General features: G+C 64.7%; 1 protein-coding gene across 2 annotated transcripts; it reads right to left on the bottom strand.

Annotated features, from left to right (window-relative positions):
- Positions 1-154: 154 nt before the first annotated feature.
- Positions 155-13,570, bottom strand: ABCG4 (ATP binding cassette subfamily G member 4). 2 transcript variants are annotated; one of them, XM_063178249.1, is made up of 15 exons: positions 13,369-13,570; positions 11,738-11,975; positions 9,064-9,181; positions 8,859-8,991; positions 8,536-8,586; positions 8,273-8,418; positions 7,900-8,023; positions 7,620-7,734; positions 7,364-7,500; positions 7,192-7,290; positions 6,910-7,078; positions 6,325-6,425; positions 5,514-5,672; positions 5,279-5,397; positions 155-5,197 (listed from the first exon to the last, which is right to left on the bottom strand). In XM_063178249.1, the coding sequence occupies exons 2-15, from the start codon at positions 11,964-11,966 to the stop codon at positions 4,972-4,974; spliced, it is 1,926 nt and encodes a 641-aa protein (XP_063034319.1). In that variant the 5' UTR covers positions 11,967-11,975; positions 13,369-13,570; the 3' UTR covers positions 155-4,971. The 2 variants fall into 2 exon arrangements, with proteins under 2 accessions (XP_063034319.1, XP_063034320.1); XM_063178250.1 differs by lacking the exon at positions 13,369-13,570 and adding an exon at positions 13,168-13,264.
- Positions 13,571-14,612: the final 1,042 nt, after the last annotated feature.

The following is a 14,612-nucleotide window of genomic DNA, read 5'->3' as shown; positions in this document are numbered from 1 at the left end:
CACAGCCCCTGGATGCCGTCCTGAGAGATGCCAGCCCACCCAGGGGTGCTGAGACTGAGGGGGTCCCACCTGTGTATTTATTTACACCCCAAATTCAATGCTCTCCGTCACCCGTGTGCCCTCGAGGCTCTCAGGAAAGGAGACGCGCGGGCAGTACACTATAAATATAAGTTTTATTGATGTGTGAAATCCAACAAGTACAGCTGGCATCTCGGAAACGCCGACACAAAGCAGAACATCTCCTCCTGCCCAACAGCTCCCGGCACCCTCTGGGTGAGCAGCAAGCTGGCACCTGGCACCCCGGCCCTGCGGGGCACTTACCTGCGTGTGCAGCCCAGCCTGGAGAGCCCAGGGCCTCGCTCCACCCTGCCTGGTTCCTGCCAGGCTGCAGCTGTGGGCAGCAGTGCCCTGCTCCTGCCCCACAGCCCCCTCCCAGCAAGGCAGAACCGCCTGGGCAAATGCCCCCGGAGCAGCTGGCACAACAGAGCTGTGCCAGGAGACTCCCTCGGTCTCTGAGCTGGTACCTGCCCCTTATTTTGGTAGGAAGGCAGCTCACACCTGTGGCTGTGTGGAAATGTGAGTTCCAATGCCTGCGCTTCTCTGCGTGGTGCCCCCCTGGATCACACGTGCCCACACTGTCCAGCCTGGTGTCCTGACACAGCAAAATCTGGAAAATCACAGGGCCCAGCGTGGCAGGGACACACGCAGAGCCCAGGGCAGGGGGACAGGACAAACGGTGTCCACACACACACAGTGAGAAGGAAACACTGTTTTATTGCCTGATTTGGGAGAGGGGTGACACCCTGGCAGAAGCCCCATCCCCTCCCTGTTCTAGCCCAGCCTCCCCTCCAGCAGACCCCAGCCAGGTGATGAAGCGTTTGCTCTTCTTGTGCGTGTGACAGAGGTGGCCTGGACATGCATGGAGGTGAGGGGCCATGTCCCTGCCTGCCTGCCTGCCGGCAGAGCCCCCGTGAGAGGCAGAGCCTGACACAGCCATGGGCCAAAGGGGCTGGAGCAGTTTGTGGTGGGTTGAGGCTCAGCTGGCGTTCCCAGGGAGCCAGAGCCGCAGGTTGAATCCCACCCTCGTCCACTCAAAGTGCATCACAAGGGAGGGCAGGGGCAGAAGAGGAGCTGTGGGGGAAGAAGCCTGCTCTCCTCCATCACACTCCTCCTGATTATCCGGACGCGTTCCCTCGTGGCATTCCTGCAGCCAGGAGCACCCACGGCTCTGCTCCCTGCTCTGGTAAAGTGCATCCTTGCTGCTTCCCTCAGGGCCCCTTGGGGCAGGATGGCTGCACCCCCATCCCTCTGCCATGCCTGGGCAGAGAAAACCCCAGGAGCAGGGCAGGGAGCACCCAGGCCATGAACCCGGGGTGCTCGGCCCAGCCCTGCCAGCCTGGGGGCTCAGTGCAAACGTGCTTCTCCTCCTGGCCTTTCCCTGCACCTTCCACACCTCTGGGGCTGTCCTTGAACACAGGGAAAGCACAGCGACACCTTGGCTCAGCTCCTCAGGCAGCACTGAGGGCGCCTTTGCCCTGCGCCACATCCCTCACTCATCAGCCCCTTCGTACCCACACATTCACTGTGTCCTGCTGCCCTGGGGTCTGCCCCACCACCCCCACCTCAGGGACTGCCGTCCTGCAGCTCCAGGCTTTGTCCTGGCCCTCTGCCCTGCAGTGGCCACGTACCTGATGGGCACAGGGGGCACAGGCTGTGCTGAGCCCTCCTGGACACCCCAGGGTGCTGCCCCATCCCAGGCAGGCTGGGCCCGGCAGTGGGAGCCACCTGCCCTGGCGGTGCCCGTTCCATGGGGTTTCACTGCAAACTGCAGAGCCTGCTCAGCAAATCCTTCCCTGGGCATGGGGACACAGCCAGTGGCTGTCCCTGGTGCCTGCTGGTGGCCCCTTTGCTCCAACACCAGTCCATCTTGTCCTGGTCCTCCTGGGACAGTGGTGGCCCTGGCTGTGATGGCACAGGGCTGTCCAGGTGTGCTGGGGACAGCACTGGGGACAGCAGCACCCCCAGGGTGCAGAAGACAGGAGCCACCAGGAGAGCCCCAAATGCCAGGGGGGAAGCAGGAGCTGTGCAGGGCTGCCCCACTGACACCTCCTGCAGCTCAGGATCCACCCAGGGAAAAGCCTCAGCCCAGCAGAGCAGGGACTGGTCCCAGCCCAAAAGCGGGACAGAAGCAGAACCAGCTGCAGAGAAGCAGAACCATCATCCCACCAGCTCCAGGGACCAGGAGAAGGACAAGGGTGACAGCCCCACACCCCCAGCTCCCTGCCCACCTGTGCACATGGTGACAGAGCAGTCACAGGGGCTGCCCCCCGCTCCGTGCCCCCCTGGCTGTGGCTGGCAGCCCCGCAGCTGGCACGGCTCCACTGCAGGGCACAGCACTGCAGGAAGGCCCAGGAGCAGAGGGGAATTTTGTGAGGGCAGTGAAAAGCCAGAGAGCAGCCCCTGGGGATAACCCCAGGCTCAGCGTGGAAAGGGCAGCAGGGAGGGTCCTGCTTCCAGACCCTCGGTGCAGGAGAGCCCCAAACATTCCTCGATGCCCTCCAGCAGGGGAAGCTCAGCCTTGCTGAGTGCCAGCATCGGTGCCAGGCCAGCCAGACTCTGCTGTGCAGCCCCAGCCCGAGCCAGCAAAGCCAAAGATCATTCCCCAGGACTCTGCTGGAACCTGGCATCTGCCCTGCCATCCCTGGCTGCTCAGAGTGCCAGGACAGGATCCCCAGGCTGAGCTGAACCAGGGCCAGCCTGCCAGGGTGGGGCAGGGCTCTGCCTCCCCCACGTCCATGCTTGCCAAAATCCTGCAGGTTTCCCACGTCCGTGGGTGCCACGTGCAGCCCAGTGCCAGCCCATGGAGCTGTGCTGGGCAGGGGAGCAGGGTGCTGTGTTCCCAGCAGTGCCAGGATGCCCGCATAGCTGTGCTGGGCAGAAGAGCAGGGTGCTCTGTTCCCAGCAGTGCCAGCAGTGCCAGCATGCCCACAGAGCTGAGCTGGGCAGGACAGCAGGGTGCTGTGTTCCCAGCAGTGCCAGGATGCCCACAGAGCTGTGCTGGGCAGGGGAGCAGGGTGCTCTGTTCCCAGCAGTGCCAGCATGCCCACGGAGCTGTGCTGGGCAGGGCAGCAGGGTGCTGTGTTCCCAGCAGTGCCAGCAGTGCCAGCATGCCCACGGAGCTGTGCTGGGCAGGGCAGCAGGGTGCTCTGTTCCCAGCAGTGCCAGCATGCCCACGGAGCTGAGCTGGGCAGGGGAGCAGGGTGCTGTGTTCCCAGCAGTGCCAGCATGCCCACAGAGCTGAGCTGGGCAGGGCAGCAGGGTGCTGTGTTCCCAGCAGTGCCAGCATGCCCACAGAGCTGTGCTGGGCAGGGCAGCAGGGTGCTCTGTCCCAGCAGTGCCAGGATGCCCACAGAGCTGCGCTGGGCAGGGGAGCAGGGTGCTCTGTTCCCAGCAGTGCCAGCAGTGCCAGGATGCCCACAGAGCTGTGCTGGGCAGGGCAGCAGGGTGCTGTGTTCCCAGCAGTGCCAGGATGCCCACAGAGCTGTGCTGGGCAGGGGAGCAGGGTGCTCTGTTCCCTGCAGTGCCAGCATGCCCACGGAGCTGTGCTGGGCAGGGCAGCAGGGTGCTCTGTTCCCAGCACAGCAGCACCTGCAGATGGCCCTGGTTCAGCAGCTCTGGGCTCAGCTCAGCTCCTCTGGAGAGCCAGCACGGTGCTGAATTGCCTTCCCTCTCTCTGCAAGGTGTGCGAGTTTGGAGCAGCCACCAAAGCCACCAAAGGTTCCTTCTGGTGCCATCACTAAGAGCAAAGGCCTTCCCAGAGTCCGTGTCACCTGCTGCAAACAAACCAGCCGGGGATCTCACCTGGTTTCCAGCGCAGGCACTGCTCTGCAGAGGGACCCCCTGTGCCCAGTGTCACCCTGGGCGCTGGCGCTGTGCCAGGCTGGGTGTCCTTGGTGTCCCCTCCTGCAGTCGGTGCTGAGCGAGGCTCGTGTGCTGAGGCAGCCCCGGGGGAGCCAGGGCACAGAGGCTGCAGGGGAGGGCTCAGGGCCAGCTCTGCTCCTGCAGCACGGCCTCCAGTGATGACACAGCCGAGCCCAGCCCTGCTTTCCATCCTCCTGCCACGGGCAGGGTGTGGGAACCCAAATCCTCCAGTCACTTCTTCCATGTTGGTTAAATTGCTTCAGATCCTCCCGTCTCAGACCCCAGGGACAACAGGGACTGAATGAGAGACTCCCTAAGGTCTGAGAACACTGTCCTGCTCCCACAGACCCTGCTTTGGAGATCCCATCTCTGAGCATGATGTCCCAGCAGGAGTCTGAGACAGCCCCAAGTCCTTCTCTGCCTGTTCGCTCCTTTGCTGAAGATGCAGTGGGGCTTGTGGGGGGAAAAAAATAAAGAAAAAAGAAAAAAAGGAGGAGGATTTGCACAGAAAGGAAAGGGGGACGCAGCAATCTCTGCGGCTACAGCGACAGGAAACTCTAAAGCCTTGTGCAGCTCCACCATGGCATCTTTGACTCCCACGCTGCTGGCCAGGACGAGGAACGGGCCCATGGCTGCACCTCCAGCTCTGCAGCTCCCTCCTGCCAGCCCAGCCCAGCCCCAGCTGCTGCTCCTCTGCTCAGGGCAGGCTCCTCCCAGCCGTGCTGGGCACAAACACCTGGGCTGGGCTGTCCCTGCTGTCCCCAGGGCACAGGCAGGGACAGCCAAAGGGGAGCCAAGCTCTGTCAGTCCTGGGGGAGACAGTGGCACGTGCCAGGGCTGTACAAAACGTTTCGCAATGAAGAGTGTGTGTGTGGAAAGGTTAAAACAGTTCCGAGATGTCTCAAAACCCTTCTCGACTGAGCCAGGCCTGGCTGGCGCCTCCCAGTGCCTCCACCACGCTCTGGGACCTGCAGGAGCACCGTGTCCATCTGCAGAACATCTCTCACAGCAGGCCAGGCCCGGGGACGGCACCGGGGCCCCACGGCCCTCTTATCTCTCAGATTTGACCTTGTACCTGAGCACCAGGTAAGCCAGGAGCCGCAGGATGACGAAGAAGATGCCCAGGATGAGGAAGTCCAGGTAGAGCTTGGCCTCCTCCACGTCCAGCTCCTGCAGGATCTTGATGGGCTTTTGGAAAGGGCAGAAGTCCTCGAGGCACTCCAGGTCCTCGCGCTCCATGGCGTAGATGGTGAGGATGACCCCCTCGAAGCCATACCTGGGGCAGAGCACACCTGAGGGTCACCAGGGGACCAGGGGAGCCCAGGACAGGGAGCTCTGGCCAGAGCCGGGGCCCCACCTGACGTAGGAGACGTAGGAGCTCCACTGCAGGTAGGTGGGGATGGTCTTGAAGCTGACGAAGAAGCCCGAGAAGAGCAGCACGGGGATGGCAGTGACAGGTCCCACAAAGGTGGCCACCTGGGGAACACAGGCCACTGGGTGTCACATCCCTGCCCACCCACAGGCAGCACTTCGCCCCAAACCCTCACAGGGACCCTTGCAACTCTCCATGGCAGAGGCAAAGCCTGCCAGACCTGCAGGGAAGTGGAAGCAGCTCCGATGAGCAGCCCCAGGGACTGGGCCACCAGGGCGGTGGCGGTGGCCAGGGCGGAGAAGAGCAGGAAGCGCGTGGCCTCGGGGGGCTGGCCCGTCATCCAGTACACGATGCTGCAGTAGGCGATGGGGCAGATCACCTGCAGGGGACAGACAGACAGCCCTGCTGGGTGCCACGGCCGTGCCCACCCCACTGACCCCACAGACACCACCCATGGCCATCCCCACCCCACTGACCCCACAGACACCACCCATGGCCATCCCCACCCCACAGACACCACCCTGCTGGGCTTCACGGCCATCCCCACCCCAGAGGTGCCACCCTGCTGGACCCCATGGCCATCTCCACCCCACTGACCCCACAGACACACAGCCCTGCTGGGCCCCACGGCCATCCCCACCCCACTGACTCCACAGACACCACCCATGGCCATCTCCACCCCACTGACCCCACAGAAACACAGCCCTGCTGGGCCCCACGGCCATCCCCACCCCAGACACACAGCCCTGCTGTACCCCATGGCCATGCCCACCCCACTGACCCCACAGACACCACTCACGGCCATGCCCACCCCACTGACCCCACAGACACCACTCACGGCCATCCCCACCCCACTGACCCCACAGACACCACCCATGGCCATCCCCACCCCACTGACCCCACAGACACCATCCATGGCCATCCCCACCCCACTGACCCCACAGTCACAGCCTGGGGCACTGGGCAGGGCCTGGCCGTGCCAAGGGCGGCGCAGCAGCCCCAGGGTGGTGCCCAAAGGCACCAAAGCTCACCTGGAAGGGCACGTCTGCCATGGTCTTTGCCAGGTAATAGGCTTTGAGGCTGTACCAGTAGTTGAGGTGCTCCCTCAGGAACACGGTCATCTCCTGGGGGACTGCGGGGACACAGGGTGTGAGCAGCCAGCCATTCCCTGCCCTGGGGGGCTCCAGCCCCTCTGACACCCGCCCTGCAGGTGGGGTGCACCAGGTAACCCCCAGCTGCATCATGAGAGGGTGCCCAAACCTTCCTTGGGGAAAAAGAATATCAGTGGCTGATACGGGGAACTTCCACGTGGAAAAGTCAGCTTGGGTGGGGCTTTTTGCACATTTACATTTTCACAGATCAAAATAATAAAATATTAAAATTCCAGCATTCTGCTTTGAGCCAACAGGGGTCAAATTATAGCCAAATAAAGGGCAAAACTGCAACACAGGCAAACAGATGGCTTTCCCCTGTTAAAGTTTTTCTCTCCTCTCTTATTTTCTCCCTTTTGCCTGATCCCTCTGGCTCCCCACGCCCTGCCCAGCACACCCACAGTTCCACACAGCTGGAGCACCCCTGGGAGCAGTGAGGGGATCTGGGGGCAGGGAGCTCCTTACAGGTGAGGATGGTGGGCATGAGGGCAGCGAACATGAGGAAGAGCATGGAGAAGAAGAGGAAGCCGGTGTTGTTGAAGACCTTGCCCGCGTCGTTGCCGATGTGCAGGTAGAGCAGCCCGATGAGCACCCCGATGCAGATGTGGGACATGAACCGCAGGTGGGTCAGCACCTGTGGGCACAGGGGGGGCTCAGCACCCCAGAAACACCCCAAGGGAGCCCAGGACAGCCCATGGAGCTCCCTGGTGCTGCCAGGCCCCAAAGAGCCCAGCCTTGAGCCCTCACCGTGTCCCGCAGGATGCAGATGAAGGTTCTCTTGAAGAGGATGCAGAACTGAGTTGTGGCGCTGGTGGCGAACGTGTGGCTCTCGATGTGATCCACGTCCTGCAGGAGCACAGGGACGTGGGTCAGCTTCTCACCCCTGCTGGCACAGGAGGCTCCTCTGAGCCCCACTCACCGTCCCACACGTGGGGCACGAGGAATCTGCCTTGTCAGGGCTGCTCTTCTTCTCGGCCATGGTGCACATCCCGTTCTGGACGGCGCGGAACAGGACGGGGTTGAGGTCCCCGTACTCCCCTGAGGCCACCTCGATGACTGTGGAGGGGGACAGGACCCCTGAGAGGTGCTGACCCGGCAGGAAGGGCACGGGCAGCTCCCTTGGGCATCCTGGGAGCTTTGGGCACGGGCTTTGGAGCTGGGCTGGGGGCACTCACTGAAGTCAGCGGGGTTGTGGTACGTGGGGCAGTGGAGGCCGAGGCCCTTCAGGTAGGGGATGAGGTTGGTCACGACGCCCTTGAAGATGCACTGGCCCTGGCTCAGGATGTAGAGCTGCAAGAGAAAGCCAGGATGTGGCAGGAGATGGGCAGCCAGGGCACTGCCACCCTCTCCTGACACAGGCCAGCCTTGCCACAAAAACCCAGCACAAATGACTGCAGCCCACCCCTCCCGCGGCCTCTCTGCTTGGGGCCAGAGGGAGCCTGTGCCGGGCCAGACCTTGTCGAACATCTCGAAGAGCTTGGCGCTGGGCTGGTGGATGGTGCAGATGATGGTGCGCCCGCCCTGAGCCAGGGAGCGCATCAGGGACACCACCTGGAAGCAGGAGGCGCTGTCCAGCCCGCTGTGGCCGTGCAGGAGGGGTGGAGAGCAGAGAGAGACAGCAGAGAGAGAAGGGGAGAGTTGAGAGAGGCACAAGAACATCCTAAGGATGCCCCACTTGTGGGCACCCTCCCCTCAGATCCACGCAGAACAGCACCAGCCCCAGGGGCACAGTCCCATCCTGTGCTCAGCTGGGCACCAGAGGGCACTGGCCAGGCCAGCAGGGGCAGCCCAGCTGGGCAGGCAGGGCTGGGAGCCCCTGTGGGCTCACCTGGTGGGCTCATCGAAGAACATGACGGGCGGGTTGTTGACCAGCTCCAGGGCGATGGCCAGGCGCTTGCGCTGTCCCCCCGACAGGGAGCTGGTGCGGGTGTAGGAGCACTCCAGCAGCCCCAGGGCCGTCAGGATCTCGTTCACCTGTCACACAGCCAAGGGTTTGGGCAGGCTTTCATCCCCCTCCCTTCACCCCTGCCATCCCCTGCTGCCCTTGTCCCCATCCTGGGGAGAGCTGAGGGGGTCTGGGCCCACCCTTACCAGCTCCTTCTTCACCTCCTGCTTCTCACTCAGCTTCAGGTTGGCAGAGACCTGCAGGGAGAGGATGGCCAGGGAGACAGGACTGTCAGATGTAGAGAACAGAGCTGGCTGCGCCATGATTCCACCCCTGACTGCTCAGCATGGAGGGAGCACAGACAGCAGGATTTTGTTCCTGAACCCCAGAGCCCTTGGAAATGCCCAGTGCTCGTGCGGGGTCAGTGCCCACCAGGAGCCAGCCCACAGCATGTCCCCAGAGGATGTCCCTCAGCCCACAGCATGTCCCCAGAGGATGTCCCTCACCTCAGGATGTCCCCAGAGCTCACCATCATGGCCTCGAGCACGGTGAGGTGTGGCAGCAGCATGTCATCCTGCATGATGTAGCAGGACATCTTGCGGAAGGTGCGCAGGTCCCGCGGCCGCCCGTTCACCAGGATCTGCCCCTTCATGCCAGTCTCCCTGCAGGAGGGAGGGCAGGGGGATGCAGCACAGCCCTGCACCCCCAGCCCCTCTGGAACCCCCCAGACCCACCTGTAGCCAGCCAGGATGTTCATGAGCGTGGATTTCCCAGCTCCTGAGGGGCCCATGATCCCAATGAGCTCCCGCTGGCAGAACTTCCCCGACAGGCATTTCAGGAGAGTCTTGTACCCTGCAGGGGGAGAGCAGCAGGGGTTTGGCACTGCCCCCCCAGCTCCTGGGGCACCTCAGGACCCCCGTGTGCCACGGAGGAGCTCTGTGTGCCCCATCAGCACCCCCAGGGCTTTGGCCACTGCAGCTGCCACCTCCAGCACGATCCCTGCCCCTGGTCCTCGGCTGATCCCGCTGATTCCCGGCGCTGAAGAAGCTCCTGACCTGGATCACAGCAAAGAGCGGGGAAATCCCCGGGTCAGGGCGCTGAGCCGCTGAGGGAGATTACCAGGCTGCTCCTGGGTTCGTCTTCAGACGCTGATCCCCAAGGCCAGGGGCAGGGCCAGCCGGAGCGGGGCAGGCAGAATTCCCGATCCGGCTGCTGCCTTCATTGGCATTCACGCTGTGGCACCCGGCAGCAGCCGCTGCTAGTCAGACCTGGAATTATCTCTGCTTTAAACGCGGCTGATTAGCATTTTCTGGCAGGAGGAACACGATGTGTCGGGAGCAAGGAACAAGCACAGCCTCGGGCTCTCAGGAGCCGCCCCTGCCATGGAGCCCCGGCTGGACAGGGATCGGTTTTGGGGGGTGATAACCCCATGGACCGAGCCTGAGCATCCCTCTAGCGGAACCGCGTCCCCTCTGTGCCCCACGGGGACAGCGCTGTGGGGCGAGGGCAGCCAAGCCAAGGTGGGGCAAGCGCAGGGACAGAGCAGGGACAGCCCCACCTCTCTGGGGAGCCCTGAGGCTTCTCCATCCCCAGGGAAGCGCATCCACCCCGCTCCTCCTTTGAGCCCCTCGGGGTCAGGACCCCCGTGTCAGGAGGGGTCCCGCGGGCAGGGGGCGGTCAGGGGGAGGCCGGGGGGGCTGCGCAGGGTGGGCAGGGGCGAGCAGGGCCGGCAGCCCCCCCCGGCTCCGCACCGCGCATGCTGCTCACGTCGGCGCCACTGCAGCTTGCGCAGCGGTTACTCACGTTCATTGACTGCCAGTAACCTCCCGCTCGGCACAGCGGGCCAGCGGGGCTGGGAGATGCGGGCAAAGCCACCGCCACCCCCCGAGAGCCCCGCCAGCCTCGTCTGAACCGGGGGAACGAGGGGAGAGAAGCCCCCCAGCCACCGCCACCCCAGGGACCCCCGGGTTTGCTCCCACCTGGCCCAGCTGCCCGAGCCTTCGCCCTCCCTCCCTCCCTCCCTGCAGGCCCTGGCCCGCTGGCAAGGAGCCGGTTCCTCCCGGGTGCTGGAGCACAACCCGCCCTGGCTGTGCCACGGATCCTTCTGGGATGCCTCCTCAGCATCCCGGGTAAACAGGGAGGCATCACCCCGGCAGATGTCAGGGATGCTCCCAGGGCGTTTCAGCGCCTCGGTTTCCCGAGCTTCGCACAGCCTGGGGATGGGGCAGAGCCCACCGGGCACTCCTGGCTGGCAGAGCCCCTCACTGAGCCCTGTGACCTCCCTGCTCGTCCCCTCCTGCCTTCAGCTTCTGCAGATCAGCTCACCCTCCATCTTACCGGGCTGCCTGATTGGCATCCCATTAACTGAAAGCGCTAATTAAAGCAGACTGCCACCCACCAGCCGCCATCTGCCTCCCCTCTCCCCTCCCTGAGCTCCCGGCCAGAGTCACACAGGGAAGGGGCCCCGGCCTGGGCTCACAGGGAGAGGAAATCCCCCACAAACCACACCCCACACCCGGCCAGGCTGGGAGCTGGGGCGTCCTGCTGCGTCCCACACAGACACCATACCCCAAACAGCACTGCTGGGGAACCCCATCCCATCCATCATACCCCAAACAGCACTGCCGGGGAACCCCATCCCATCCATCATACCCCAAACAGCACTGCTGGGGAACCCCATCCCATCCATCATACCCCAAACAGCACTGCTGGGGTGTCTCATCCCATCCCATCCCATCCCATCCCATCCCATCCCATCCCATCCCATCCCATCCCATCCCATCCCATCCCATCCCATCCCATCCCATCCCATCCCATCCCATCCTGTCCATCATACCCCAAACAGCACTGCTGGGGAAAACCATCCTGTCCATTACACCCCAAAACAACAGTGCTGGGGAACTCCATCTCATCCATCATACCCCAAACAGCAGTGCTGGGGTGTCCCATCCCATCCCATCCCATCCCATCATACCCCAAAACAACAGTGCTGGGGAACCCCATCTCATCCATCATACCCCAAACAGCACTGCTGGGGAAAACCATCCTGTCCATTACACCCCAAAACAACAGGGCTGGGGAACCCCATCCTATCCATCATACCCCAAAACAGCAGTGCTGGGGAACACATCCCATCCCCAAACAGCAGTTCTGGGGAAACCCACCCCATCCCATCCCAGGGTGTCTGCCCAGGCCAGAGGTCTCCCTGGAATTCTTTCTGCCTTCCCCTGGCATTGCCCAGCACAGGTTTCCCCCCCGCCCTCCCAAAGCACCCAGAACAAACACCCGGGCACAGAGAGCCCTGGCACCGGGAGCAGGGTGAGGTCACGGCGTGCAGAACAAGAACGGGCTGGGAGAGCCCCGCGGGTCCCCTCCCCTCCCTGCCCTTCCCCACCCGCCAGCTCCTACCTCTCTTCCTCCACCAGGATCCCTCCCGCACGGAGTAGGACAGGTCGATGAACTCGATGTTGACGGCCGAGCGCTTGGGGAGGTGGGAGAACCTCTGCGCCTCCGTGATGTGGTTCTCCACCTTCTTCAGGTGCGTGGTGAGCAGCGGCGCGTCGGGAGGGCCGGCGTGGCACACCGTGTCCTCCAGGGCGATGGAGACGCAGGCGGGGTCCATGCCCTTCTCGGCCATCCTGCCGCTCTGTGGGGAGCGCACGGGGCTCGGCGGCTCTGCCCGGCGCTGCAGGGACCGGCCCACAGCGAGTCCCGTCCCCTCCGCCCGGCTGGGGCCGGCACCCACACCCGGCTGCGAGGATGGAGCGGCCGAGCCTGCGCCCGGGGGCTCGGAGCAGCGGGGTTTGGTTCAGCTCCACGGTCAATAATTGAGGCACCTCCTGCAGCTCGGTCCGGCTCTGCTGCCGGGGCTGCTCAGCTCCCCCAGCCCCGGGGGCCCTGCCCCGGTCCCGTCCGTCCCGGTGGGTGCAGGATGGGAGGGGGGAGAGCTGATGTCCTGCCCTGTGCCTGGGGTCCCCAAGGACTCGCCGGGAACCAGCCCTGCGCTGGCCTTGGGGAACACAGCTATGAAACCCTAAACAAGCGAATGATTCCAGCTGGTTTCCTGGACAAAGCACGCCGTGCTCCTGGGGCAGAGCTGTCCTGGGCGCATCAGACCTCAGACAGTGCCTGGGGTCCCCCTGGGCTTGCCGGGAGAGCCTGAACACAACAGGGAGGGGGCCCTGCTGGTGCCATTCCTTCTCTGCCTTCCTCGGCTCATCATTTCGCCTTCCGGGCTCTTCCAGCACAGCCTCAGCGGCCAGGCCAGCACCGAGCCGGGGCCATGACGCTGATCCAGCTGCCCCAGCGCTGCCGTGCCCGCAGTGCTCCACAGCCGGCTGCAGCACGGCCGGCCCCGCTGGGCTCGGGGCTCTGCGGCGCCGGGGATGCTGAGCGGGCAGGGCGGGGAGCGCGGCGCTGCGAGGCCGCCGGGGGCTCGGGGATCCCCCCAGGAGCAGCAAAAGGAGCTCGGGCTGTGCCGGAGGGGCCGTGCCCTGCACCCAGCTCGCCTCCCAGCCTGGGGTCCCACCGCCGCCTCGCTAACCTACATTGGGCTGCGGGATGCGGGCGGCGCTCGCTGCGGCTGCAGCGCTCACAGCGGCCCCTGCGAGGGGCGCCGGCAGCTGCGGGAGATCCCCCAGCCCAGCCCAGCCCAGCCCAGCCCAGCCCTGCTGCAGGCAGACCCCGCTCAGGGCTGCAGTGAAGCCAGCCCAGCCCCGGGGAAGGAGGGGTGGGGGTTCCCATCCCGAGGGTCCCCTCCCGGCATCCGCGGGGTGCAGGAACGGGGGGTTCGGGGGTGCTGCTGGGGGGCAGCGGGCTCGGAGCGCCCTCGGGCTCACCTTGACTCCTCCGGCTGGGCGTTCGCGGAGCGCTAAATCCCGCAAGCGGCTCTCGGCGGCTTAGCCCAGCCCCGAGGCGCGGGGTGGGGACGGGAAGGCTTTGCTCGAGGATGCTCTTCCTTCATCCGCGCTCCCCGCCGGCCCCCTCCATCCCCAGCCCCCCCGGGCCCGGCTCCGCTGCCGGCTCTCCCGCAGGCTCACCTGGCAGGGTGCGGGGCGGCGGCTCCGCTCCTCAGCGCCCCCGCCTCGCCTCCTCCGTAGACAAAGGGGCGCTGCCCGGGGGACCCGGCCGGGCTCGGCTCGGTTCGGTTCCGCCCGGTTCAGTTCGGTTCGGTTGCGGCGCTCAGCGGCGGGAGCCGGGCTGGGCGCTGCCCCCGAGGGTGCCCGGCCCGGGTCTCCTCCCCATCCCTCCGCGGGGCTGGGTGGGCAGGGCGGGCGGGGGGCGCTCCGGCCCCGCGGTGTCCAGCGCTATCCCCGCAGTGTCAGCGGCTGCTCGGGGCTCCCCTCTCTCCCAGCCCCGTGGCCGGTGCTGCCGGGCGGGGAGCAGGATGGATGGATGGATGGATGGATGGATGGGCTCTGCCCGGGCGGGCAGCGCTGCCAGGCAGCGAAAAAAATCCTCTTAAAGGGACCGGCCCTATTTCCTCTCGCCGCCTGCCAGCAGGCCCTGAGCATCCCTGAGCGCACGGGCGGGTTTGGCAGCGCTGCCTCCGCACCCCCCTGCACCCCAGGGCCCGCATCGGGGCTCAGCCCCCGCAGCCCAAACCCCCCTGAGGGAGCCCCACACACCCCAAAGCTGCTCCTGCCCCCCAGACCCCTGTGCAGACCCCCCAGCACGGGCACAGTGGGCAGTCAGGGCTTGGGACAGCCAGGGGGTGACAGTTGGTCACAAAGGGGGTGGCAGGGGGTGTCCCTCCGGGGCTTTGCCCCCAGCACACCCTCCCTGGTGCAGCTCGTCCTGCAGGATCCCCCTGCACCTCCCAGTACCACGCCTGGCTCCCTCCTCGCTGTTACTCACACCTCGCACCCACCACAGCACTTAAACACCAGAGACATATGGAAATGAGTGGCACCAGCAAGAGTATTAATTAAAAAACCATCTGTTGAGCCAAGGAGAGCTTTCCCCACCCCCTGCCAGCTTAGGGCTGGGACAGATCTCAGGGCAGGATCCAGGCAGAGACTGGGGAGGGCACGAGGAGCAATCCATGGAGCCAAGCTCCTCGTGGAGGCCTTAAGTCATCTTGTTCTGGAGCAAAAGGCACCAGGTGGGGCTCACCCGGTTCTCTCTGTACCCAGCTGCCTCCCAGCCCTGGGGCACTCCCTGTGTGCAGGTGCCAGCCCAGCCCTGCTCTGGGCAGTGCCACAGCCTTTCCTCCCTGCAGGGAATGGCCTGGGAATGAAATCCCTAAATCCCTAACCCCTAAACCCCTTTCTGCTCAGCTGGG

The sequence above is a fragment of the Melospiza melodia genome, chromosome 29 (genome assembly GCF_035770615.1).
Source record: "Melospiza melodia melodia isolate bMelMel2 chromosome 29, bMelMel2.pri, whole genome shotgun sequence".
NCBI lineage: Eukaryota > Metazoa > Chordata > Aves > Passeriformes > Passerellidae > Melospiza > Melospiza melodia.
The sequence above is the reverse complement of the archived record's forward strand: the minus strand, read 5'-3'. Positions and strand labels throughout refer to the sequence as shown.